A 26517-nucleotide genomic window follows, 5' to 3' on the forward strand; every position below is an offset into this window, starting at 1 on the left:
CAATAAATTTTATTATTTTCTTAATGTATCAGAGTTGCCGGACGAACAAGCTCGATCTCGCTGGCCGGGCCGGCCACATATGCTGCGTGACATGGAAAAGAGAACACTCCGTAAAATTTTTTAAATAATTTTTGATGCGCATGTTTTTCACGCCATAACAAACGTTTAATTGCAAAAATTGAAGAAAAATTGACAAAAACCAAAATAAAATGCATTAATTTGTCGGTCCTCCGCGGTGTCTTATACGCTCCTGTACACGTCTAGGCGGGGATCTAATGAGGTGATTGATGTCCTCTTGGGGGGGATCTCATCCCTGGCTAAGTGGGACTGCACGACATGGCGCCGCTGCGGTTTGCGGGGGATGAGGTGAATTATGCCACCTTCTACCTACAATATCCCGCGCATCGGTGAGAGATCTGGCGGCCAAAGTAGCACATTGATTGCATCTACGTCGAAAGAAGTCCGTAGTCACTCCAGCCACATGTGGTCCTGCACCGTCGTGCTGGAAAACTGGATTAACGAGAGTTTCCAGGTAGGACACGAGATGAGGTTCCAGGACTTCTTGGATGGATCGCGCTGCTTCTAGTTAAAATTAAAGGTGACCTGCCGCCATGCGCAATGGCTACCCCATGGATGGACGTGCACTCTGGATTGCACAGCTGAGAATCCCGTTTTCTTCTTATTCCTGCCCGACCATCGTGCATGTCCAAACGTAATCTGGATACGTCATTAAGCACGATATTATCCCATTCCGTGGATCCGTTCTCTGCACCACTGCGGTCGATTTCGATGATGATTTAAGGTGAGGGGCAGCGCTAGATCGGGACGGCAATAAATCAGTCCAAAACTTCTTATCTGACAACAAATGGTGCGAGTCCTGATGGGCGTTTCGTCCTGAGCAAAAGCACTGATCCGCCAGCGTCCTCGCCCATCTCTTAGGGGCACAATTCGGAGGCGGCAGTATTGGCGTTCTGCAGTTCTTCGGGAGATCGGGCGGTACCTCTCCTCCCGCCCGGTCGCTCTTCGTGGAACCACGCCCGACATCTCACTATGTTTGCCAGGATGACGGATCCGCCCCTCGTGGACCCACCATTCGGCCCCTCTCGGTTGGTGAGAATTTCGCTGCGTTCTGCCTCTCGGCGTACGAAACCATTTTTGAGCGAATTGTACAGAAATAAATGGCGTTTTGCAGCGATATTGTTGATATTTCATTGTAGTAACAAGATAATAATAATAATTTCTGATAATTCGCAAGTACGTCGATAAATATGGCTGAAAATTTAATCGTTTTTTGCCCCCCCCCCCTCTGGGGCGGACGCGCACTCGAAGAACGATTTAAATGAAACCAATTTTACGGGGTGTTCCCTTTTCGGCGTCAGGCGGCGGCCCGCGACAGCCCCCCTCGTCGATATCACGATTTTCGAGTCACAAAAATGCACCAACACGAGCGTGTTTATGTATACATGCACGTAGTCCTCTAAGCATTGTTTGAAAGCGCACAATGGATACCCCCAGGCCATTTTAACCTTTCACAAACGAAATGCAAGTTCCAAAACTCTCTGGTACACACTCCAACAATTTACAATAAAAGCAGCTTTCAACCAAAACATGTACGCAATCCATAATTAATTCGGTCGGCCCGTTTAGGGCCTAATTAAGTATCCCCATTATGTGCAACAAAATAATGACGCATAATAATCATTCGCTCGGTTGAGTTTCGCAATTTCGATGGCCCCAACAAGCATTACCGTTAATGTGGCCCCACTGCGAAATTCTGCATTTATGCACGTGGATAATGCGCAAACAAGTCCACGGATACAAGTGGAAATTCCCTTTATGCGCGATTTTCATATTAAAGAGAGCCGCCGAAGATCGCTACTGCAACGGAGATACGGAATGTGGTGGATTTGAGGAAATGCACTTTTAATAGCCAGAAGGTAGTTTTTCCAAGCGGAGAATTTCCCGCGATGCGCTCCTGCTCTCCGACGCGCTAAGTCGGCAATTTGGATCATTTCTAATGGCCATCGAGTGAACTTACGCGGGGGCTCATTGGCGTGCCGCGCTTGATTCGGGGAAATAAACCGTCGAAAAACGTCCCCGGAGAGGGGATAGAGATTGAGCGGGTCGCTCGAAATTCCGGCCGATGAGTCGCTGCTCTACGCTCTGCTCAATATTTCTGAGGTCCGTTCGGCGTTCGAAGCGCGAGCCTCTGTCGAGAATCGCTCGAGCGAGTGCTCGTAGGTCTCGAGAACTGTTTTCAATCATCGGCGGAAAGTTGCCTGCTCGACGAAGGAGGTCCTCCCACAATCCCAGCCGGTACGCACCTGCTTCTCGGTGGGTCAGAAGGCTAATTAGCTCCAAGGGCCCGCCGCCTTCTACACGTGTTTGTGGAGGTTCGACGGCGTCCGATTCTAGATTCTTAAAAATCATCTCGAATAGTTTTTTCCTTCAAGTCGAACCTTGCCCCGTGCTTCAGGCCCTGCCACATGTTAAATGGGCCCTTTCCGAAGCTCTGCCGACTGGTTGAAAAGTAAATTTCTGCCCGAGTTTGCTGCGAGTACGGTCCTGCCGGACGATAAAAAAGGCAAAGTTTTCGTCGTTCGTGAATGTTGCTCCAGATCCAATGGAAGGATTTCAGCTTTAACAATCAAATCTCTATCGGTTAATTTTTCATTGAGGAAAATGATGGAAAAGGGAAATGAAAGAAAAACGACAGCGAACAGCATTGAGTTGTAATATTTTCCTCTAGGCCCGCAAAAAGCACGAAAAAGGGTAACTCGGGGCCCTATAAGCCTGATTTGATGTTGCGGAGCAAACGACTATGACATTCCCTATTTACTGATTACCGCACTACGTTACCGATACGCCACGCAGAGCTCTATGTACGTTTAAGTGGAAATTCAAATAAACGACGCTCGTTCCAGCTTCACACCTCGGAAAATAATAAATTCGAAACTCAACACCTGCAATATGGAAAATTGCTTGAAACAGGTCCAAGTATCTAAACATAACATCACTCGGTAACGCCCGAAACCTCTGATAGGAGTAAATTCAATTTGCGTTAAAAATTAAAAAAAAAAAGTGGCCCTGGCTAAGCCATCCCTGTTTAAAGTTTTACAACAATAACGAGGGCCCCAATTTCGTCGACGGCCCCCGCTTGGCGCTCATTACCTCCGTTGAATTATTAAAGCAAATTTCGCTGGGACCGTAAGACTAGATGAAAGGTAAATCAAATACATCGGCAATTAGGGTTATTACGCATCCCCTAATCACGGACTGCTCTTAAAAGTTGTCTAAGGATCTCAGGAATAATTGATGAACTTAGCCCGGAAATCTACATTAAGTTCTATCTGCACTCTGAGCTTTTAGTGCCTAAGTACTTGCTCTGGTTCCCTCTATGATTTTAGTTTTGGGAAGACCTTGTCGCTGCACTTAATAAAAAAAAAAATATGTATATATATATATATACATACATATATATGTATATATATATATGTATGTATGTGTGTGTTAGAGGCTTTCTGGCGTTGCGAATAATGTCGCAATAGCTTTTCCCTCGACGAGAAAATCTGCTCTTCAGTGTGTAATTACATAGATTTGGCAGATGGACGCCTTTTCGTGCGATTTTTCAACAAACGAGATATTAATGGTCTTCGCCCTTGCGGGCCTCGATCTTTCTCCCTGGATTCCTCCTCCGTCAGGAGTCGAGTGAGCACCAACGACAAACCGAAATACTAATGCGTCGGATCGATGATCACGCTCACGCAATTTTGAACGAACGCAATCACGATCAAAGCGAAAACGTTCACATTTCTCACTCAATTGATTTCCATTTTTTCCCCTCGCTCATTCTACCCCCGCATCGCGCCAACCGCCATTTTCGTCCTTCTTTTAATTGAAAGTGTGCGGAGATCGCGCGGCGGTTCGGCTTTACGAGGGTCGAGTACAGGCGGAGCAAGTCTGGATAAGCCAATCTTGGGTAAGCCGTGATTCACTACAAAGCATCCTTAATGGTATCTAATCAAGCTAACAATATCCGAGACTAAAACACTCGGATCGGCACTTTCATCAGACCACCCCACCTGGGACAATTTTATCATCCTCTAATGCAAGTTACTCCCGTTTTATGGGTGGTAAAATTCGTGTCGATTCTCGCGTTGCCTTTTGTTCGTCGCTGTATCTTTATATGAGATTAAACCGAAGGCCCCCAGGTAAAATGCGAATCGGCCATTTTACCGTTCTGACGCCTTTAATATATTTCTATATTACTCCATTACTGGGGAATAACGTTAGAAAAATAAATGACTTGAAATGTGGACGGATTTGCTTATTATCAGTGAGCGAAGTCCGATCAGGTTTATTCAGAAATTGCGATCAGTAACGGGGCCCACGGTGGGTTCGCTAGGAACGAGAACGATAATGGTAGCGGCGAAGACGCATACCGACGTGCGTGAGCGTTGGGAATCGTTCGGTCCTTCCGCACTCTCTTGGCACACGCGTGCGTTGGGGCAGACGCGCGCGCACCTGAAATAACAGAAGTTCGCTGTCAAGGTATGACGTCCGTCTTCAGAGACGGACATTTCGTGCGACGTTGCCACCTCCCTGCCCAGCGTCGAAGTCGACGGACGATCCTTGAAAACAATTACTAGTCGGGGCGTTGCCATTCTTACGTTTTCTTTTGCGATAAGTTAAGTCGCAGTGAACGGAGAAATTTAAGGGATGTAACCTTCCACTTTTTCACCCCTCGGGCTTAAAATTTTTTCCCCACGTCGCAACGTTGTCGGTCCGAGAGGACAACGCCGCTGCCAGGGGCCGACATTCGTCTTGAGAACAGCGATCGCTTTCCTTAAATAATTTTTAACTCATTAGTTTTGTAAACGAGAGATTTACACCGTAAATTTACCTCTTATTTACCAGGGAATTAAAGTACATTACTGAAAACAACTAGGGGATATTATGTTATTTACGGAGACAATTTTTCTGTTCAGTTTTGCTCGCCTATTACCTTTAGGGTGACAATAATTGTGCAGGACCAAACAGGAAAGTAACGCGTGCGGTAGCTCCGTGGCGGTTTTACAGGTTTTAACTTGAACCCTCGCAAAGAGTGGGAAAGCCCATTCAAGCGCTACTTAGGTACCAGTCGAATTTTTTACTCGGGAATAAATGGCGTTTTATTCAATTATTCCTCCAATGAACGAGCAACATGATTCGATGGAGGGCGAGTCGTGGGGCAGCTCGAGGCTGGGCGAACACGGGCGCACGTTGCCCAAGCGTTTCATGTCAGCCAGAGTGTACGTCTAAGATTGTGGAATCGATTTCTTGAAACGGGAAATCTTTGAAGAAGACCGGGGCAAGGTCGGCCATCGACAACAACCTCCGGGAAGACCGATTTCCCCGATTGCTCGCAGAGAAGGAATCGCAATGTCAATGTTCGACCCTTCTAAGAGGGGAGTTTGCCCGTGGTTCCGGAAGGCCTTGCGAGCACTCAAACCGTAAGAAATGGACTTCACGATGTCGGGTTTAGTGCTCGAAAACCAATGGTGTATGTCCCACCGACCCTGGAGCACAAGAGCGTGGGCGGAGCTCCGACGAAATTGGACCCGTATGACTGGGGCCGGGTACTCTTCGGTGACGAGTTCACTGACAATCGGCGTGTTCTGATCTGGCGTGAACGCACGACACGAAACAATCATCAGTTGATCAGAGAAAAGTCTCACTTTAAAGGTGACGGTACCATGGCTGGTATTAGTCTTGGCGGGCATGCAGATCCCCATTTCATCGATAATGGTCCCTTAAACACCGCCAGGTGTCTCAGCGAAATCCTTCAACCTACTATAATGCCGTATGCTGGAGGTCATCCATTCATATTTACGGACGACGATCCTCGTCCACATCGCGAACAACTGGTCGGACGAAATCGATATTGAGAGAGTGGCATGGCCTGCCAACTCTCCAGATGAGAATTCAATTGAGCATGCTCGGGATACTTCGGGAAGAGGCGTCGCGAGCAGAAATTTACCACCTGGAACTATTCCAGATCTCCGAACCGCCCTAACTGAAGAACGGAATTCCCCGGGACGTCTTCGATAGCTCGGTCGAATCTGTGCCATCACCATGCCGGGCCTTTTCAGCGGCGAGAGGGGGGTCGTACTCGTTGTTAAAAGTTCGTTTTTATACCAAATTAAAAAATCACGAATTCAAATTAGTCCGGGTAACCATCGCCTTTTAATTAAAAAAATTTGCACAATTTCAAACGGGACTGTCCCGACTGGTCGAATCAAGTGCGAACAGCAAAAAGTGCTTTATTTAATCAATAAAAAAAGCTCCAAGCCACAAACGTAAATTGTTTTCGATGCCTTGCCTGCGGCGGATAAAACTTGTAAAAAGGCAACATTTTGAGACACCCCGTAACCGTTTTGACCGGCGCAGGTGGAGTGCGACAGCCGCGAACTTAGTTCTTTGCCTGTCAGTCTGACAGCGCCGGCGGCTTTGCCCTGCGGCACGTCGTTGTCATCATCTGGCACTCGTCACTGCTGTCGTGGTCTGATGTGCGTGGGGCTTTCACTACCCGACTTGAGGTTGTTTACAGAGCGCAGAGGGTTTTATGAACATATATTACGGACTACACAGTAAACTTATATCTGTGCTGCATACAATTCCTTTGTTCCCCGAGTCGAGACAAAGAAGTGTCGCAGATGTAAGAGGGTGCGTTGTTGCGCAACCCTGCCTTTTATACCCCCCCCCCCCTCCCGCGGCCGAACCTTGTGGAACGTGCCGCCGGAAGTTCTGGAGACCGTTTTCCCGCCGGCTGTTTGAACCGACTCGGGAATCGACAGGTTGCTTTGGTGCACGTCAAACTGTCATAGTCTGACAGGTGACAGCTTGACGTGCAGCCGGCACCGCCACACTGTAGAGAAGCATCTGTTCAAGTATTTTGCACTAATTTAGGAGCTCCGTGATGTATATTGAAAACAACCTCGCGAATTCCAAAAACATTAACAGATCAGAACTCGGTTTATGGCAAAATCGGCGTTTCTTCAACTAAAACTCCAACATGCAAAGTTAATATTTGCGTTGAAAGCGGTGGTATTAAACAGGGCCGGTATTGATTTACATTCGACGGGCACATAGAGAGGAACTTAATCGAAGTATTTGTAAATAAAAGATTAAATTATGGGATGAGGAAATAGCGCCGTAATTTCGGATCTGAATGGTTTGTGTATACACGGTTTACAACTCGTTGGAGCGGTGGATTAATGTTTGTCGAATGGGCGTTTTGTTCTCGACGGCAGCGTGAAAACAAACACAAATAAGGCGTTTTTTCGGTCGCCGCGGGGAAATAGTTTCGAAACAACAACAATGGGATTTATATTTCGGGGCGCGCGATAAAAGGTGCGCATAATTCATCGCGGCGCCCCCCCCCCCCCCTCCCAACCCACCCCCTCCCGTCGCACCCCAAAAACCGAAGCACCTAAGAAAATTTATTTGCTTACCGTATTAACCGACGTTGTCATGTCTTTTGACGAGGGTTCGGATTTCGCTAGGCTGTCGCCCTGAAAACGAAATGAAAATTCTCGTTACACTTTAATACCAACAAAGAGTAACACTCCTCAACAAATGCATCAGCCCTCTTTGACTTTGATCATAAAACTATCCCCGGGGCATCAGACGGATAAATATTTGAGGGAGCCCCGAGCCGCCCCTGAGCTAAGTGCTCGCGAGTACAAGGCATGGCCGGAGGCTCTAACAGCATACCAAATATTATTTTAACGAATTAGGGCGGCCCACTTAAAGCGTTTGGGATCCACGTAACGAAGTTTCGGTCTTGTAAACACGACCCCTTTTTTTTTTTTTTTTTTTTTTTCCATCAAGGTCTTTCTGGTCATTTCCAATTATGATCGAGGTTCGGTCACGCATTGGCGTCGGACGATTTAAACACCTGTGGAGGGACTTTTCCTTCTGCAACGACGAGAAAAAACACATTTTTACGGCTCGTTCAATTTTTGAGCGATTGCCGTACCAGTTTTCCACGAAAAGCTATCGAGGCTATCAAACCGGGAAATGATCTACTTACTATTCACCTGAACGGTGAATAATGAATTAGTAGATAAAATAGTACTTACGAATTATTTCGGGATTTCCGAACATCAACGGATCTAATGACGTATAAATAATTCACCGTACCGACGATAACGTCTCCTTTTTGTCGAAGTTGAAGTTAAAAGAACGATTTTCCCCATTGCTACTGCTAAAAATGTCCCTGGAAGAATTCGATTTTCCGAAACGGACGTATGATCCTCGTCAGGCGGTTCTTCGGACAGGCGGAGGCTCGAAAGACTCGCTTCCGGATTGCTTTTCTGCAACCTGTCCGCCGTTCAATGTCTGCAACTTCATCAGCCTCATCGTCGGGCATAGTTTCATCGACCGAAGCTTTAATTTCACTCTTTCCCGAAGAACTCACCGCTTCCTCCTCGACAACTGCTTCTGCAGCTTCCGGGTCTCCTTCCTCCCGATCATCGACTCCACGCGCAGGCTCGTCTATTGCTTCGTAAAAATTGAAGGAAATATTGTTAAAAAAAAAGCCGGAACGCATCAAATATTGTTGTTAGTTGTGCACTTTTTTACGTGACAGACATGTATACAGGGTGACCCACGTAGTTGACAAATGTACCTTTTCATTTTTATCTTGCGGAACCCCATGTGTGTCATGGCGTTTTTGAGTTCTTCGAAAAATTTCGAACATATCTCACGTAGCGTCCCCATAAAATAACAGCGATACGATCGATGGATTGCATGAAGGGGACAATTAGGGTGGCCTGCTAGATCGCCCGACCTCGCCCATATGGACTTTTTTGTGGGATTATCTAAAACGTAGAGTGTGTTTAAATGAGCCAACAACCTGGGAGAAGCAAAAAATAAAATGACTCAAAAAGCTCATCAAATAGCTCCTCAAATAATTTTTAAAAAGTTTTCGAGGAGTTTGAACTGGGGCTTACCCACTATCAGAAAGGCAATGGGGCACGGTTCGAACGTATAATACATTAAATTGTAGTGGTTTGTATTGTTATTTTTTCAGTATTAATAGTTTATTTGTATTTTTTGTATTTTTTATATTTTTTGTATTTTTTGATTTTTTTATATTTTTTGTATTTTTTGAATTTTTAAAGAAAACCGTTGAATTTAGATGTGATACATTAAATATCGGTAGGATTTTCCAGAGAACTGAAGAAAGCCATAATATACATGGGGCTGCGCAAGAAAAAATGAAAAGGTCGCCCTGTATGCATGTCTATTACGTAAAAACATGCACGACCAAAAACGACATTTGAGGCGCTCCAGCATTTTTAACAAAAACATTTCTTCCAACTTTTAACGAATTCATGCGGGAAGTTCGACCTCCTATGTACAGGGTGTGAGGGAAAAACTTTCGTAAATTTAACTGCCGATTAAGAGCATCATTTTGATCGAAAAATTTCCACACTGCAGGAGTCATTATTTCCCCCAAAAACAAAAACAAAAAAAGCATCTTTTGAGAACTGGCAACGTCGCGTCGTTTTTATTTCATTTTGACACCTCCCTAAGTGGTCACGTGCACTTTTACGTGGATTTTTTGGGTCCGATGCAATGACTCGGGCGGCTCTTCGAAGGGCGGGTTTTCAGGATTCGATGCGGCGTTGCCGCTTAAGTTTACTTTCCCTACTTCAGTTGTATTATTAATCATGAATAAAGTTTCAAACTGCTTTTGGCAATGTTATTGTTGAACAATTTTAGTTTTTTTTCGTTAAACGTTAAACATTTTAACGATCGATTAAAATTTTAAGCTTATCGTAGCTCTTCGGCTGATAAGTTTAACATTCCTTTTAACCGTTAGGTTTTGAACCCCTTCTGCGGAGAAAAGTCTCGTTCAAAACGGTGTTCTTAATCATTGGTTAAATCCACGAAAGATATTTCCCTAGCGCCGTGTATAGTATTACGTGCTACAAAGAGCTTTTTTCCTTTCGCATACTGGTCCTTCGGTCAATTTACATTTGCGCCATTGTACCTTACTTTTTGGCACCGAATAAGTAACATTTATCAAACTAAACTCGTAAACAAGGAAAATCTAATAGATCTTCCCAAACGCCCCCCCCCCTCCCCCCTTCCCCCCTCCCCCCTCCCTGCCAAAAAGCCAAATTTATTGACCTGTTTTCCCGCGTTTGGTAGAGGGAGCTTAGAAATTAAAAGGACACACACTTGTCCGATGCCAAAACCGGGATTTTGCAGTTGCCGAACTGGTGTCCGAAAACTTTTCCTAACACCAAAGCGGTTTTTAATGGCAAAAGGGCAATTGTACTCGAAGTTTAATTTCGATAACAATTATTATTTTAATTAACATTTACCATCTTCCGGAAGGTCCCGAGAATGTTGAGGAACTTTCGTTGTGTCGCAGCGCCCAGAGCGTGCTTCGTCACATTGATGTTGTAAGAACTGATCCAACTTTTGCGTACACTCGTGCGAAGTTTCGATAAGCTCAGGGAACTTTCCCTGGAGCACGCAAAACGAAAATTCCTATTATAGACACGCTTCTTAACCTTTAGCTGGTGAAAAGTTCGATTTCAATAATGCCGACTCTTTCCAATTGTCGTATATCCCCTTAAGGCCGAGTGAGACGAAAATTTGGCACCGATAATGAATCGCCCTGTCCAAATTAGCGTTCTACTGGGTGTCCCGCTCGTTGAGATGCGCGTTCGGCGAGCGGACGAACGCCGAACCACCGAGAACGTTCGAAGCGGGCTCCGTGCCAATACGTTGTTCACTTTTCGACGCGAACCCGGCACTGCTCAACGGAGCCCACCAGATCGGCAAAGAAGCCATTGGCGTACCGTGGCGTCTCGCCTTCCTCACATTATTGCAGAATGAGCGTGTACGTTCCGACATTTAAAGGGAAATATGCGCGCCGTACATCGCGGACCGACAGTCGCAACAAGAATAATTCCGTCTTTGTTGATGCGCTGATTGGTCTCTTAAATGCATCCTCCTTTCCCCATATTTGCGGCTGGCGTTCTTCAGTTTATTCCAGGCTTAGTTTAAAATTTCAACGCTTAAGTCATGTGCCGCGCATCAACACAGAAGTCATTGGCGTGCAGTCGTTGCAACGGCAGTTGCAGGTTTTTTTTACCGCTCATTTTTCTGCATATATTCAACTTTTCGAGAGTCTCGTCTCGCACGCCCCACTTCGTCCTCCAACTGGTTCGTGCATTGCAATTTTCGAGGGGACGTTCCAGACCGACGCAACAGTCAGTGGCGTCCTGTCATTCGGGGGGCAATTGCGATTTTCGGACGGCACTGGGGGCGAGTCGAATGCGGAGTCCTCAGTCGATGCCCTTTCGCTGAGTCTTGCCGGATAAACGAATTCAAATTCGTCGTTCCGAGGGCGACGTTCGTTCGGCGTTCGTTCGCTCGGCGCAGGTCCGCAGGGAGCTTCAGGTTATCAAAAAAGGTAAATCATATTTTAAAGAATTGTGGCGGTGGGGACGTTTTGCGAGAACGTATCCCGAATACATTTCCAGGGAATCGTCCCTGCGTTGTCACGAAATATCGATACGTCTCTGGCATTATGGTGCAATAAATTGAAAAGGGCCAATTTGAACTTAGCCGAAGCACCGGAGCTAAAGCATCGCACAGAGTTCTGTTTCAATCTATTTTAAACGAATGTGTGGAACTTTTAGCTTTGCAAAACATTAATAAACCCAAGCGAATAGGTTAGTTGGGAACTTTGGATCCGTTAAGAAGCTTACCGAAACTAGCCAACAGATTTAGTAATTTCCTACCAAAAGGTACTTTAGGCAAAGTTCTAGAACACATCCCGAAGCGGAACGGTGAATATACATCAGAGTCGTATAATATATGGGGAAAGTTGCTTAATAGCTCGTACAGAAATGATGCGAATGAATGAGGTGCTTAGTGCGAGTTGGAAAAAAGTTGGGCTATTTTGCATGGAAAGCAAAGGGCGGAGCGTTTCGGTTTCCATAGAAGGGCTAGTTCGTTGAAAAATCTGCTATAGAAATCGGACGTATGCATGTACGAATCAAATGCAACGTTTCAAGTCAGCAGTCGCAAAGAATCAGAAGAAAGGGATTTTCCATGCGTTGCGTCGCTTCAAAGGAGAGCTCTTCCATTCAATAATCTTCGGTCATCCGATGATTTCGCAAACGGTCAAATTTGATGAGCTCATCAAAGACACGCTGGAAACTCGCGACGAAAGAGAAGTTCGATGGTTGAGAATGAAACGGAGCCCGAGAAATGGCGGCCCCGCCAAAAGAAAGGCAATCAAATCGGAATGGATTTTAAATGGTCGGATGACGGATGCACGGCTCATTAACCTAAAACTTCCCTCTTATACATTCGTCATCCGACGATATTACGGAACGACTGGAGTTTCCCTCCCACGCACTGGTTAGCCGAGAATCCGAAATTACGGTTCTAATTGCCTCAAATAAAGTGGAAAATTCACAACATAAATTTGACACGTGATCGAAGCTGCAGGTGACGGGTACGTGGGCGATGACGTCAGCGGTGTGACGTCAGGTAAAGTTGAAACGACCGAAGGGCGATCGATCGGGCTGCGAATATTGAAAAGTAAAGTCACGCTCTGACCAATCGCGCTGCTCGCGGTACTGTCACGTGCTCGGGGGAGGAGCGCACGAGGTATTTTGTTTTTTTTTTTTTTTTTTTTTTTTTTTTTTTAATTAAAAAATTTATATTTTCGTTTTTTTTTCTCGTGAGTGTTTCGGACAACACTGACTCGCAGACCTCTCTCTGATAAACGAAGGAGCCGAAGTGAGAGCGTGCATGCATATATGCAAGACTGATGCCTTAAAAGTTTTTGATGTGCCCGTGCCGCAGGCCATTACAGTATAAAAGTTTAGTACTTCAAGAACTGGGAGAGGACGCCAAGAGGGGCAATCATGAGCTCCTAAAGAGCGTTGCTGCTCCCGGCATAAGGCAATAAAATTTACTAGTGGGAGATACAAGTTCCTAGAATTGAGAGCCGTGTTGCTCGACCCCCCCCCCCCCTTATAGAAACCTTCTGTAGAGGGAAAAAACTTCAGTTCTCGAGTGAGATCGAGTAAAAAAGAAAAAAAGGAAAAAATCGAGAATAAAGCGTCTCTAAAAGTGACAACGGGTCAAGACCGCCTCGGCTCGCCTGTGGTCAGTTTTATAGAGATACTCGCAAATTGAAAAATTCCACTAAAAATATTTTTAGGCGTAGTAAACAATCGCTCCCTTAGCTTTACTTATCGGCTCTACTCGACCGGTCGAGAACAAAAAGAAACGTATAGCCGGCCTAGATTTGGAGGATTTGTTAAATGGGGTGTACGCCTTTTTTGGTCCATTGAATGGGATCAATAAATAAGTTTTCTCCTCTCGATCGTCAGTATTTGAGGCGGATAAATCAGGCCCTCATTTACCGAATTGTCTTCGGTATGTAAATTCCCGACTGAGGCGACACTGTCACGGAGGCGTTCATTTGTTTTCGGTGGTGACTCCTCCCAAAACTTGAAAGGTGAAAGCAACAAGAGGACAGCGACGAGGGGGTGAGGGGGTGAGAGAGAGAGAGGGGGGGGCATCGAAATTACTAGTTTTGACGAGTGTCGGCCTCGGGGTCGAAGTTAATCTATTCGATGGATTTTGAGCGTTTGTTTGCCGCTGCGTTTCAAATTAAACATGATTTACGAGCCGTAAAAAACAAACGTAGCCACAATCGGGCGACCGATCCATCGACCGTGGACACTTCCTTTAGGCTATTTGTCCGTCCGAACGTCCAGGCCTAGTTGCGTGGCACTGTTGCAATCTTTCCAGTCGACGTGTTTTGGGCGGGTCCTGGACGTAGTGCAACAAACTTCACACTTCGGTGGAAGAAAGGAAACGGACGTTTGTTTTTGATTTTCCATCACTGGACGATCGTCGGAACCGTTGAAAATGGGCTGATTTTTTGTCCCTCGTCTCGTCCTTCCCAATTTGGCTCCGCGAGTGCACGAGTTTCGCTCCGATTTTCACGCCGAATGTTTTGATATCAAATACAGTGGGTTTCAAAATAAATGGCTTTTTGGCAAATTCGAAAATTTATAACTTTTACATCGTTTGTTCGAATTCAATAATTTCCACGCTTTCTGGCTCGGCCCCGTGGCTATTAATCTAAATAAAAATAATGGATTTTCTTTATTCGTTAATGGAAGTTAATGGAACAAGTTAGATTCAAGCTCTTTATATATATATATATTTTTTTTTCGACATGCTATGCATGATAACAGCGCTCGCGTTTAAAGTCAGAAAATTTTATCGGAAAGTGCTCTTTTTAGCAAATATTCTGTTTTTCTGACTTTTAATGGAATTTTACTTTATTTTTTTAAGTTCTATATATTACTAATATTTACCTTATTGGAAATTTACTTAGCAAAGAATCCAATCCAAATCAATATATTGTGAACACAACAGACACTAGCTCAATTCGCATGTTTACTGAAAAATTCTGCTACGAACAGGGCAAAATAACCAAATTATTATAAATAAATTCAGCGGCGGGTATTGCCGCCTCTAGCAACTCTCATAGATTCGAATCTTATCGAAATTGTGATACGACACTGGTTATATTACGAATGTTTTGTTTTTGTCCGCTACTTGCGCCCTAAGAGGTTTAAGCGAGCTTGCCAGGACAAGGGCCGTATGCCAACTCATCTAACAAATTTGTAGTAAATCATGTCAGTTTGGGGGTTTTTCCGGTGAAATTGTTCGAGAAGGTTCTGCTGCTTCTTTTTGGAAGGTAGTTTGGTTTTTAGTCTTCGAAGAACCTCCGGCAGGTCAATTGCTTTTGACCTACGTTTCTCCATGGGGCTCGTTTTCGTTCCTCCTATTTTCCACAACTCGTTAACACAAGAATTCTTTAAAATAAATTCTTATTGGCGTGTGGAAGTTCCATTTCTGCCTGATTCAATTTTGCAACAAATCTACTCGGCGTACAGGAAATTAAATTTAGTGCGACTCGATCCGCCATGACGCTCCACTCTTCAACCGATGCCCCACCCGCCTCATCCAGAGCTGCTGGAGGCCTATCGCGGGAATGCCCCCTGCGCCCTAATTTATCCCATAAATGTTCAATCGAATTCACGTCTGTACTTTACGCAGGCCATTACAACCTCTCGACACCACCAGTTTCTATGAAGTTTCCAACGCTCCCTGCCACATGTGGTCCGGCATTATCGCGCATTAGGACAAAGTTGGGACCAGTTAACTCAGCACGCGACTGCGCGTACCGCTGTATGTGGATTTGCACTATCATTGATTACCTAGGGGGAATCAACGTCCGTCCATCGGGATTCCAACCCAGACCATCGCCGAACCTCCATTAAGCCTCTGGCTCTCCATAAACAACTCTTGGTTGGACCTTTCGCCAAACCTTCGCCACACGTGTTTTCGCCCATCTATCGTATTCGGACAGGACCTCGACTCAACCGTGAATAAAACACGAGACTATTCGTGAATATTCCATTGTCCACAGGTTGCAACGAAGTTTTTTCGCGATGTGCGGTACTCTGGCGATAACTCAGGACCTTTTGCGGGCTTTCCTGCTTTAAGATTTATATCCTGCAGTCGTCTACGTAAAAGTTTGTTTGCTAACTGTGGTACCTCGGACTTGTCCGAGGTTTCTTTGCGTCTCCACTGCAGTGGTAAATCGATTACGTAAAATCTGTAGCCTTACGGAGCGGGGGTGGTTTTTCGGTGGCGACCAGGGTCCGCTCCCCGAACTGCGCTTCCAAGTTCTTTGCGCTTGTGCAGAGTTTCATGCGCCGTGGTAAAAGGAGTTCCCACTGCACGGGCAGTACGACCGTCACTCACTCAAGCGACCAACTTCACCGTTCAGGCGCAAAGATGCAATAAGTACTTTTTGTCGACCGCAAAGTTGCTTTCTGTGACAATGACGACGCCGGCACGACGCATGTCAAATGTCAAATATTGACGCAATCGTTTTTTCATTGCTGTGTCATTAGGAGCAGATTTTTTGCCGAACGGAAGGTTCCAGTGAAATTGCCGAGATTTCGACAATGTCGAATGTGAAACAGTGAGTTGGAGAACAAAATGTTTGCTAAAAAGATCACTTTTCAACGACGTTCAACGATTTTTAACGCGAGAGCTGTACTCGTGCACAGAGCGGCTGGAAAAAATATAAAAAGCGCGAATTTAAAATTTTCCATTAACTCCCATGGAGAAAGAAACAAAATCCGTTTCTTCCATTTACATTAATAGCCAACGGGGCGAGCTGCGAAGCGTCGAAAAAATGATCGAATTCGAATAACTGGCATAAAAGTAATAAAGCTTTGAATATGCCGAAAAAACCGGGTGAGCCAGTTATTTCGGAACCGAGTGTCCCCTTTTAAGCGACAAACGAGTTTTCTGAAGCCCGACTCTCCTCGCAAAGTTTTTCCTCCTTATCGCTTGCCGTCAACCCCCTTGCCGATACAGAGTGTTTCATTTGTCCCGAAAGTGCGATTAAAATTTACCTCATTGTCGTTTTCGCACCGAGTTCCTCTCCCGAATTGCTTAACTTTCCCTTAACGTCCCCAAGCTTCGATATTAGCTATTCAGGAGCCTTTACGCCGCGCACTAAGAAACCTTAGCTGCCTCACAGATCGGTGCAGGCTTTCCTCGCGTTTGAGCCGCAGCTGCGCAGAACCACTCACGATTCGTCCGCTTCGCGCCTAGTCTCCGCACCAGCGGTCTCCCCTTCGTCCGTGTTGGAACTCGGCCTGGATTCCTCTGCAGTGACCATGGGGAGCGAGGTACCGTAGATTTTAATGCGGCTACTTGTCGATTTCGACCTCCTGTCTCTAGCTAACCTCCTCCCAACCCTCGAGCGTGACACCAAGCCCATGACTAGTTGAGCGGTGAAGTGAACTTCGGGTGTGACGTCAGCGGCGCCCGAAGCCGTTGGTTGGTTTTCGGAGGCAAGTGCCGCCGATCTTGAAAGGTGAGAGGGAGCCACCAGAGGGCGTCGACTTAAGGGTGGAGGAACGCAGGACGATGTAGGCTAGGAAATTGCTGTGTTTGTCTCGAAATTTAAAAATGTGTATATATATGACGGATCCCAATCAACCGTAAGATGTAAATATGCGAGAAACGCTCCGTCGTTGGGTTGTAATGCGAAATTTCGATTTGAGCATCAAACCTTATTAAAATGCTTTTTAATAGGATCTGGCCTAATCTCGTATTCGAAATGAGTCTTTCGCATTCTTCCGATTAAATCGCGTCAAATGAAACGGGCTTCAAAATTGCATTACTAGCGCCCTCGATAGAAATCCTTAACGAGGGACTATCTGACGTAAAACAGGATTAAACCGTTAAAAGTTGCGCGTTTGAGAAGGGTTGATTGCACATTAAGTATGAATTCTGCAATTAATTTATACATTAAGATGGCTACAATAGAGGAGATGATTTCCATTTAACTGGAAACGAACGTTGGTCTGAAGGCATTCGAGTGGCACTCGGCGTAATTAAAACATGGCACTTCAATCGTCATACAAACAAAGCCATAAAATGGAGCTGAAAATTTAATATCAACTTCTCGTTCGATATACACGACTGTGCTTTTGACGACATCCGCCCCCCAGGCACGCTCTATGTAAAATAGATTCAAAGCTTTGTTCGAAACGTCGCAATCACAAAAGGGCCAGATTATTAGGAATTTCGATTATTTTTGCCTTTTCGATTGCTCGAATTAGTGCAGCCGGCAGATGAAAGAGACGACCTTTCAATGTTTTCAAACGGCCGCTTCGCAGCATGTAATTACCCTAAACATGCCGCAAAAAAGGGCGGAAAAAAACCGACTTAAAAAAAAAAAAATTGATTTTTTCAGTTTTTTTTTTTTTTTTTTTTTTTTTTTTTTTTTTTTTTTTGTTAGTTTAAATAAACCCCGAGGTTTTTGCAGGGGAAAGTTGGATCCGCTGCAAACAGGAACAAACAAAATCCGTGCATTACATTTACAACCGTATTCGAATATTAAAAGCACCGTCTGGATTAAATTTAATCTCGCCGGTTTGTCAACAAAGCTCCCAGCATGCGAATGCATGTGTGTATGTTTTAATTCATTAAAATGCCTTTCGCATGTCATGTTGGTGGAAATTCAAATTAAGCGCGAGTTCATCCCCGAAGTGACAATACATTCCCCGAAGACGTTTTGAGAAGATTCTTAAATTTCAAATCAGGTACATAAACCCGCCTCAGGTTAGCTTGGAAATTCCTAATTGAATAACCAACTCCAATTTCTTTACATGCGAGTATTATGCATTCATACACACGTTCGCATTAACTAAAGTTTTAACTCTTAAATTCATGTCACCTAGGAATTAAATCCAATTTAAAATCCCTTGCTGTGATGGTTTTGGACGTTTCTCAAATCTCTGAGAAATGTTAGGAATATTAACTAGTCAAAAATACGTTTGAGACAGTAATTCCCGAATTTTTTAATAATGTGACGTACGTCAATCAATGTCAATCAAATTAATTGACAAGACATCTCTGACATTCTCAAAAGAAAAATATATATATATATAAGACATAAAACAAAATACTGTCGGGGTATACCTGGGAGTCGTTTCCATGGACAGACTTTTGGAGAAAAAGAAAAAATACGTATTTGCTAATTTCACTAGCAGAAGCCGCGGTTGAAATATTTGCACTTTGATCTGGGACACCCTGTACGTATATAAAATTTCGTTTTAAAAACTTACAAACGACATGAACGATTGAATGCTGAACGTGGTCTTGCGTTTTCACTACAACTGAACGATTTCAAAAACCGCGGGAGTTAGACGCCATAAACCTTAACCAAACTTAATTTTACTTTAATGGTCGAATTCCTAAGTGATATAATGTACGGGGGGTCCCGTGTAGTTCGTGTGTGTTTACGTGTGTTTGAGACTCTCCGTATGCATAAATTTTTTTTTTAATGTAGCCCTGCACGCGTGGTTGCAGCCCAAAGAGGAAGAATTAAAAAATCTCTGGGCTTTGTCGTGAAGTTCCGTGGCGTTACTCGTGGCCCACCCTGTATATAATTTTTTTTTTAAATTAAAAACCACCATTAACCGAGCGTGATCGTTACGTGCATGTATACATACGCAACGCGTATGCTCAGAATGTTGCAAACGCTCTCTGATCATTGCTCATGATCTGCCAGGTATTGTGCCGTGATCAGATGTATCGTGAGACACGACTTCTCGTTTTCGTAAGAACGTGAAAGACGCCAATCAATTTAATCAAAAGTACCTTTGCACCCAGCCTTAAGTTCCCCTATTTCACCGATCCCTCCTTTGCGATTTCGGATCAGCGTCTGTACCCCGTCTGTACCCCCGATGTATTTTTACAAAAAGCGAAATCGCTCATTACGTCATTTCAGATGCGGGATTTGCGTAGGCGCCATTTCTCTCCGCTTACGCGTTTCTAAACTTGAGAAAAGTTTAAAGACTCTTAAGATTGTGTCAAGAATTTTTGCTCAGGGAATCGGGGATCATCAGGAAGAGCAGAAAGTCATTTAAAACTCGAGCCTCAGCGAACTTCTGGAGAATCTTACAGTTCAAAATGGGCGGGAGAGAGGAGGGATTTCAGCTCCGCGATCACGTTTTTTCGGTGATTCTTGAAGAAGTTTTAGAAAATTCTAGAAAACAGACGGGAGAAACCTCTGCTGCAGCTTCGACGATTTCCGACGTCGCAACTGACGCACGCGGTGCGCATTCGGTGCTCAGTAAAATCGACTGGACGGAAATACGTCACGACACGGTTGGTCGCTGTGGAATTTCCCAATTTCGGAAATTCCCCATGCGAATTAACAACGGCAAACGCTGACTTAAGGGCAAATCTTCGATTCGATATATCTCCCCCGGTTCTGTAAACCTACCGTCGCCGCACGTAAATTAGCCCGAACCTAAACTGCTAAACATTTGGAGTTGACGAAGAGAAATCAGCCCTTCTGGCGCTGGTTTTATATCTCGGAAGGGAAAAAAAAGTGGCCAGAGAGGGAAAAAGGTAGTCGTAACTCGGACCATTTCAAAAGCTAAAGCAAAGAAAAATGACCAAACCCAATCGGGCTGTCACAACTTTAAATAAACGACCGATAAACAATGCCGAACGGTAAAAATAGAATGGACGAATACAAAAGTGCCTCGTCGGTTTGAGTTTGTGCGTGAAATATTTCTCGTTTGACCCGATTTTCCTATTCCCGCTCTTTTCCCCTTAATTAATGAGTTTTCTAAATGAGAGGTGCCAACTTGAGGGGCCGCTATGCACGCGAACCGATCAAAAGATACGTTGGCCCGAACAATAAAATCGAACAATGTTTCGAAAAACCACAAAGTTTTATCTGGAACTAGCGTGGAACTCAATCAAACCCGTTTTTCTTTATTTTGTAGCACCGGAAAGATCATCGATAAAGGTTTTTCATCAACATTCCAAGGAACGAAAAGAGAGGAGAATAGGAAAAAAAATGATGAAAGACCAGAACATTTCCGATAGTTGGATGCGGTACATACAGGGCGTTCGCGCGCGCGGCTCGGCTGCGAGCAATCAGATAACCGCGAGAGCTGCGAATCGGGGCGAAAGGGCGCACTTCGAAAATCGAACTTTGAGAAATTTCAGTTGTTCTCGGAGACGTTCGAAAAAAACTGAAGTTCCGAGAAAGTGTCATCGTAATCCGGGAACGAGTTAAAGTCGAAGACTTAAAAAGTCAAGATGGCGAACGCTCGAAAAAAGGAGGTTGATAATGGCCGGAGGTCGAAACGTCGGATTTCGAAGTGCAACGTCGCCATGTCGGGGAAAAGGAAAAGTCGCAACGATGAGGAATCACGTCGAACGACCTCCCCGAACAAACTGGGGAAAAAGCAAAGACCCGCACGGTTGCCGGAATCCTCGTGGTGGACTTCACGAGGGAACGTCCCGTATAGAAGGGTCTCGACTCACTCGCACTTTCACGATTTTTACTACTTCCTCCATTCATCGCAACTGCGCCTTTAGATAAAACTGAAAGTTGCCTAAATATTCGTAAAATAAAAAAAAAAAACTTCTTTTGCTTCGGCATGCCGGAGCGAGCATATGTGAACGCGTACTTTAAGGCGGCAATAAGAGCCCCCATTTTGACTGCCGACACTGATAGAACCCGCTGCGCCTTTAAACGAAAACAAACAAGCAATTCGTTTACTGGTAATTTTTATAACAGGAAAACCCATTACGTTCGACTTTATGGTGGCAAATGCGATTCGGGATCGGATTTCTGCGGTTCTGAATTACCGTGAGGTGCGACACGGCAGGCCCCTCGTCGGAGTGCCGGACTCTACATTACATGATAAGACAATAATTTATCGACGGTCAGCGACGATACTCCCATGACTTTCGGTTAAATTTAGTCCCGTTCTTGCCTCACCTTCCCAGCCCCACTCATCATCGATTCTCAGCGCGCATTCCAAGAGCGAGTAACCTTCACTGACACTTTCATCCTCTTATCAGATTTTGTCCACTATCGGAAACGCGAAACTTACGATAAAACATCGCAAAATTGACGCAATTAACATTGGACGTTTTTTCGGAAGGTGGCCGCGCGACGCCCGCCGTCTTTCGGACTGAAGCGTCGCGACGCAACAGCCAATCCGGTCGGACTACACGTGTCCGACTCTCGATCGAAACGTCATCATTTTTCAGTCAACGCGGGCAGATTTCGGCGTTCGGAGCAAGTTAGCCAAAAAATAAATGACGAATTGTAGGATTTGTGTCATAGAAACTGAGTTATGGGTTTTGTTGTATTCTACAGGGTGTTCCACGGCAAAAGGAATGTGCTCTGGGAGACGGGTACCGACCCGGCTTTCTGGAATTGCATTTTTTTCATTTTTAACGGCACTGTCACGCGTTTGGGAAAAATTCCGGCTTCTCAGTTCGCATGCGCAACTAGAACTCAGATATATCCCGTGAAAGTGCGTAAAAGAGCTCCTTTTATTGAACGCGATTGAAATAGGGCACACGCTAATTAAGTGTTTACCTGAAATGATCAAACAAACGGGACGAGCCGCTTTCTTGCACTTATTTCGCCCTGGCAAGCCGGGTAAGTTGGTGTGCGGCACGCGAGCTGATCAGGCTGGTACCAATTGCGATAACCATACAAGCTGGAAACCCACAACACACACACTTAAGAGAAACAACCAAATAACGCGTTTTCCTGAGGACACTGGGGAGCAACAAGCTCCAAGAAAGATCTGTGCGGGCGATCACTCAAAAGCAACGTCAAGGAGGCCATATTGTCCTCAAGTGACAGCTTTGCCCGAACGCAGCCAGCTCCCCCTTCGACAAGTCGCGAAGCGGACACGCGGCAACGCCGGACCTAAAAACTGGAAGCCATTTTCTAGAATATTTTAATCGAATCTATATTTTATCGTTTAAGCATTCGTGAAGACGAAGGGGCTCCGCCGCAGATCTCCGTCATGGATTCGTCCGAATGAAATACAAAAGTTTTCCTCGCGCTCAACTGATGATTTTGCCCCGACGCGGTTGTCCTCAGTTGACAAGCTGCAGACCGGAAGTGCTGCGTCATCAAGGCCGGTAAAGCGGTGACCATCTTGGAAGGCTCGTGACGTGATTCTCCTTGACTCCTGGAGACTCGGAGCTTTTCCACGGAGATTATATGTGTTTAATAATACGCAGTTACCAATCACGAGGAACTATTTACATCGATGCACGGATAATTTGGGGTTTCATGGCTTTGCACGTTTCCAAAATCCTCGTTCGCGTCGCATGAAGTTTTTTGTATTTATCGACTTTCATCCCTCCGGCGAACCTTTAACGTGGTTACGTCTGAGTTGTGGCAGCAACAAGAAAACTTGGCGCATACGGCCCACGTGTAAAATAGCTCTAGAGAGGTCGTAATCACGATTATTTTCGTGCAATCGTTGCCAACTTTCGTGAAAAAAGCGAGATAAATTTGAATGACAGTTGTTTGGATGAAAGAAAACGAAAACATTTAGTAACGTGTTTTTGAGGAAATAATTGGGTTCGTACTATATACATCGTCGAATCGTAGGAATGCTGGATAATTGAATGGAGGCAATGGAGGAGGGCGAAATAATTATACATGATTAAACCGATTTATACAAATCAAAATAAACGATTCGAATCACCTGGAAAATAATTCAAACGGCTTTCCAGTCACTCCGTATCATTCATCTCATTTGCAGCGGAACATCTTTCATCTTCGCCATTGGGAGCGGAAAATGGGTGTGGTGAAAAACACGACAATCCGAGATGGAAAAATTGCAAAGTTGGTACCGAACCGATTGTTGACGTTTGTCACAAGTGGCAACGTCAAATGTCAAATGTAACATCGCCGCGTCAGGGAAGAGTTGCGATGGCGAAGCGTCGGCCATCTTGAACGACCTAAATACGTACACAAAAACGTTTTTTTTTTTAAATTTCGGCTCTTCTCAAATGCCTCCGAAACTCGTTAAATTTTTTCGAATTGAAATCGACGCGTTTCCGTACCTCAAGTCGAGCGACATCGCCCCAATTCGACCGAACTCGCGCCTTTTGCGGTTGCCGAGATCGCGACGACGGAGATCCAAAAGCGGACGTCCTGTATTTCCCAAATTTAAATCGCTTAAAACTAAATGTGGTTCCACGTGTTCGTCCCAAAACGCATTTTTCACGGACGTCCTTTTTTGTCCCGATTAAAACGTTTCGGGGCCAAAAATTTTCCAATCGAATCTTCTATTTCGGACCAAGATCCGGTTATTTAACTGTCCACATTCGCGTACATATAAAACAAACAAAGCGGAAACAAAACGTCCCAATAAAACTACAAACACGGAAAACACAACCCTTTCAGTGTTCTTTTTGTTTTCGGCACTAGACAAACAAATCGGGAATAAGCTTTATTGCGAAGCCGTGTTCAACGATACGACGCGGTCTGTTGGGGCCGTGCAGAAGGGTAGGAGAGCGAAGGGGGATGAATAATGAATGGGGCATCTCTGGAAATATCTATTTTCGCCTTTTGTCGGATCGAAGTGCGGTTTCCAGTTTATGTCGGTCAGTATTTGGCTGGAATTCATTGATGACATTCAGTAAATTATAAAACATAATCTGGGTAGTTCGGGGCGCCCGAGATGAGGTATTTCATACGTTCGGCTGCATACTTAGCGAACGTTCGGAAGAAATTCATTAAATGCTAAAATCGCACGACTAATTAACCGCACAAACTGTATAATAATTTCACGTCCACGGTTTCCAATGGAACTGCCACAACCGTTTTTTTTTTTTTTTAGACCAACCACCCCGCATGCGCTCTAGCTCGGTTTTCGATTCGCTACGCTAATTTCGAAACGTACTAAAAAAAAAACAGAGGAAATCCCCTTGTTAAGGATGGTCGAGGAACGGACGAGGATCATCAGGATGCATCTGAAAGAACTGTCCGAAAGTCGTGTGTGTACAGTTTCAAGGCAACACAGCAAAAAGAGCCCGAAAAGAATTCGTCTCTGCGAGTTACACAATCCTACACTGCGTGGGTTACAATATCTCTCCGAGTTTCCGAGATACTTTGATCTTGGCTTTTGCAATTTTAGAAGCGTCTAAAACGTAACACGTTCTTGGAGCGTGATTCTCGAAGTTCCAGGACCCCAGCGAAGACGTCCAGGGTCCAGGTCAGTAAATTTAAGCGAAAATTATTGTGAAAGCGTAACATTTCTAAAGCGAGGGGGCACCTCCTTTGCGGCGATACTTCAGCATAAAGCGGCGATAAATCGGAAATCGGAGGAGCGGTTAAAAAAATAGCATGAATTAATTAACGGAATATCTAGAACGTCACCTTGCGTCGGTACAGGGAATTTGACGTTCCGTTTCGTAACACCTTTATGATCTTGACGTGCGACAGTCGACATGACGGGAGCAACCGTTGAGACAGCTGTCACAGATCGTGTCACATTGACGTTTTTGACTTATCGGCCGGACGCAACTTACGATACTTCTCTTTCAAGCGGAGACACGTGACGGTTGAGTTGGCTTAACGTGCGAACGCCCTTTTCCTTCATTTCTTACACGGAACAGAATCGTCAAACAAACGTATTGCGCCAAGTTGGCAAACTCTTCCCGTTGTCCTTATCGCGCTAGGTGCGAAGTTTTCTGATGGCCCAATTAACAATCAACGACGAGCAGACGCGGATTCACTGACATCACAAGGGGAGCGCATGTGAAAAAAATTTAGTTCGCGTGAGCGCACCCCCTAGTTGGCGCGGGGCGCGTACTGCCAGGAGCGCTACCACCGACCTACTTTTCCCTTACGAAACGAACGTAACTTCTTGTTTACGTCTGCTTCGGCAGTTCGTACGGCCGGTTTTTTCGGCTTTCCCCAACTGAGTTCTCATATCAAAGTGAATCACAAAATCGGCCACGTAACGTTATTTAAGCCTAATGTCGACCTTGAGGAGCGGAGCTTTTTGGCTCACAGCCTCCAACATTCTTGGCAAATATTAGAGGCACGTACACGTAAAATATATGGGCCTTCCTATTCATATTAATTGTTCATTATTGTGCCGTGTCTGGCTGGCAACCACGATAATTAGGCACATTTCACAGCTGTTTTCGCACTTTAATTAGATCACCCCTGTGCGGCTAAAAATGCATTTTGATTTTGTCGCAAGGACTCGCCCGCCCTCCCCCCGCCCGGCGGGGGTCAGCAGTCGAGCAGCGGCTCACGTGAAAACGGATTCGAAGATTGCAGTCATTAAAACTTATTTAAATGAAATATTCTATTACGAACTTTTTTCTTTTTTTTTTTTTTTTCGAAATCCTGACACAGTTGTTAAAACTGCTATAAGTTTTGTTGCATTTTTCCCGAGAAAGGAACTTTTTTAACGAGCAAACTTCGTATAGTTAAAAATTTAAAGTTTGCTCGCCTCCGGCAGATTTTATTAAATGCGAAATGAAAGAGCTCGATCGTATTTAGTAGAGTGTATATTGATCTTTAATTAAAGCAACTGCTCCCAACATCTTCCTCTTTTTCAGCATCGATGTATAGCAGCTGATGGTAATTCGATTCTCGAAAAAGAAGCACAATTTGCCAGTTTTCCAGGGCGAAGGGGGGCGCGCCTCGGAATTGCCAAAGAGTGTAAGGGCGAGCGTGTTCAACAACCTATAACTATCCCGAATTTTAGATATATTTTTATAGGGAAACGTGAGTCTTTCGTCGATGCCGTTTCCACGATCGTGTTTTCCGTCATTCCCCGAATTCACCCCTGTACGGCGACGGGGGAGGTTGCAGAACCTCCAGGAAGCGGAAGTTCCACCTGTTAATCACGCGTCAGGCACGCGTTTGTCTCGGGGAAAACCGAAAAAATGTCCGGAAGAGAGGTTTTCGGTGAACGTCTGAAGAGCCGCCGGTGAGCTCGTGCAGCTTCCGCCCAAAGGGCAAGATTGACTTCTCCCCGCCGTTTCTAGCTCGGGCCAGTGGGTGGCAGCAAT

General features: G+C 45.0%; 1 protein-coding gene across 7 annotated transcripts in view; it reads right to left on the reverse strand.

Moving 5' to 3' along the window:
• Positions 1–26517, reverse strand: part of LOC136343772 (zinc finger protein 541) — a 217966-nt gene that overhangs the window by 123338 nt on the left and 68111 nt on the right. For 3 of the 7 annotated variants that reach the window (XM_066290719.1, XM_066290698.1, XM_066290752.1), the window contains exons 1-2: positions 21446–21643; positions 7494–7553 (exon numbers count right to left, since the gene is read on the reverse strand). The exons of 1 other annotated variant lie outside the window; for it this stretch is intronic. In XM_066290719.1, coding sequence (XP_066146816.1) covers positions 7494–7553; positions 21446–21466 — 81 coding nt within the window. In that variant the 5' untranslated portion in view covers positions 21467–21643. Of the gene's footprint in view, positions 1–7493; positions 7554–10379; positions 10543–21445; positions 21644–22054; positions 22102–26517 lie in introns of those variants that run through there. 3 more of the 7 variants (XM_066290737.1, XM_066290709.1, XM_066290727.1) reach the window with 3 other exon arrangements.

Source organism: Euwallacea fornicatus, chromosome 1 (genome assembly GCF_040115645.1).
Source record: "Euwallacea fornicatus isolate EFF26 chromosome 1, ASM4011564v1, whole genome shotgun sequence".
NCBI lineage: Eukaryota > Metazoa > Arthropoda > Insecta > Coleoptera > Curculionidae > Euwallacea > Euwallacea fornicatus.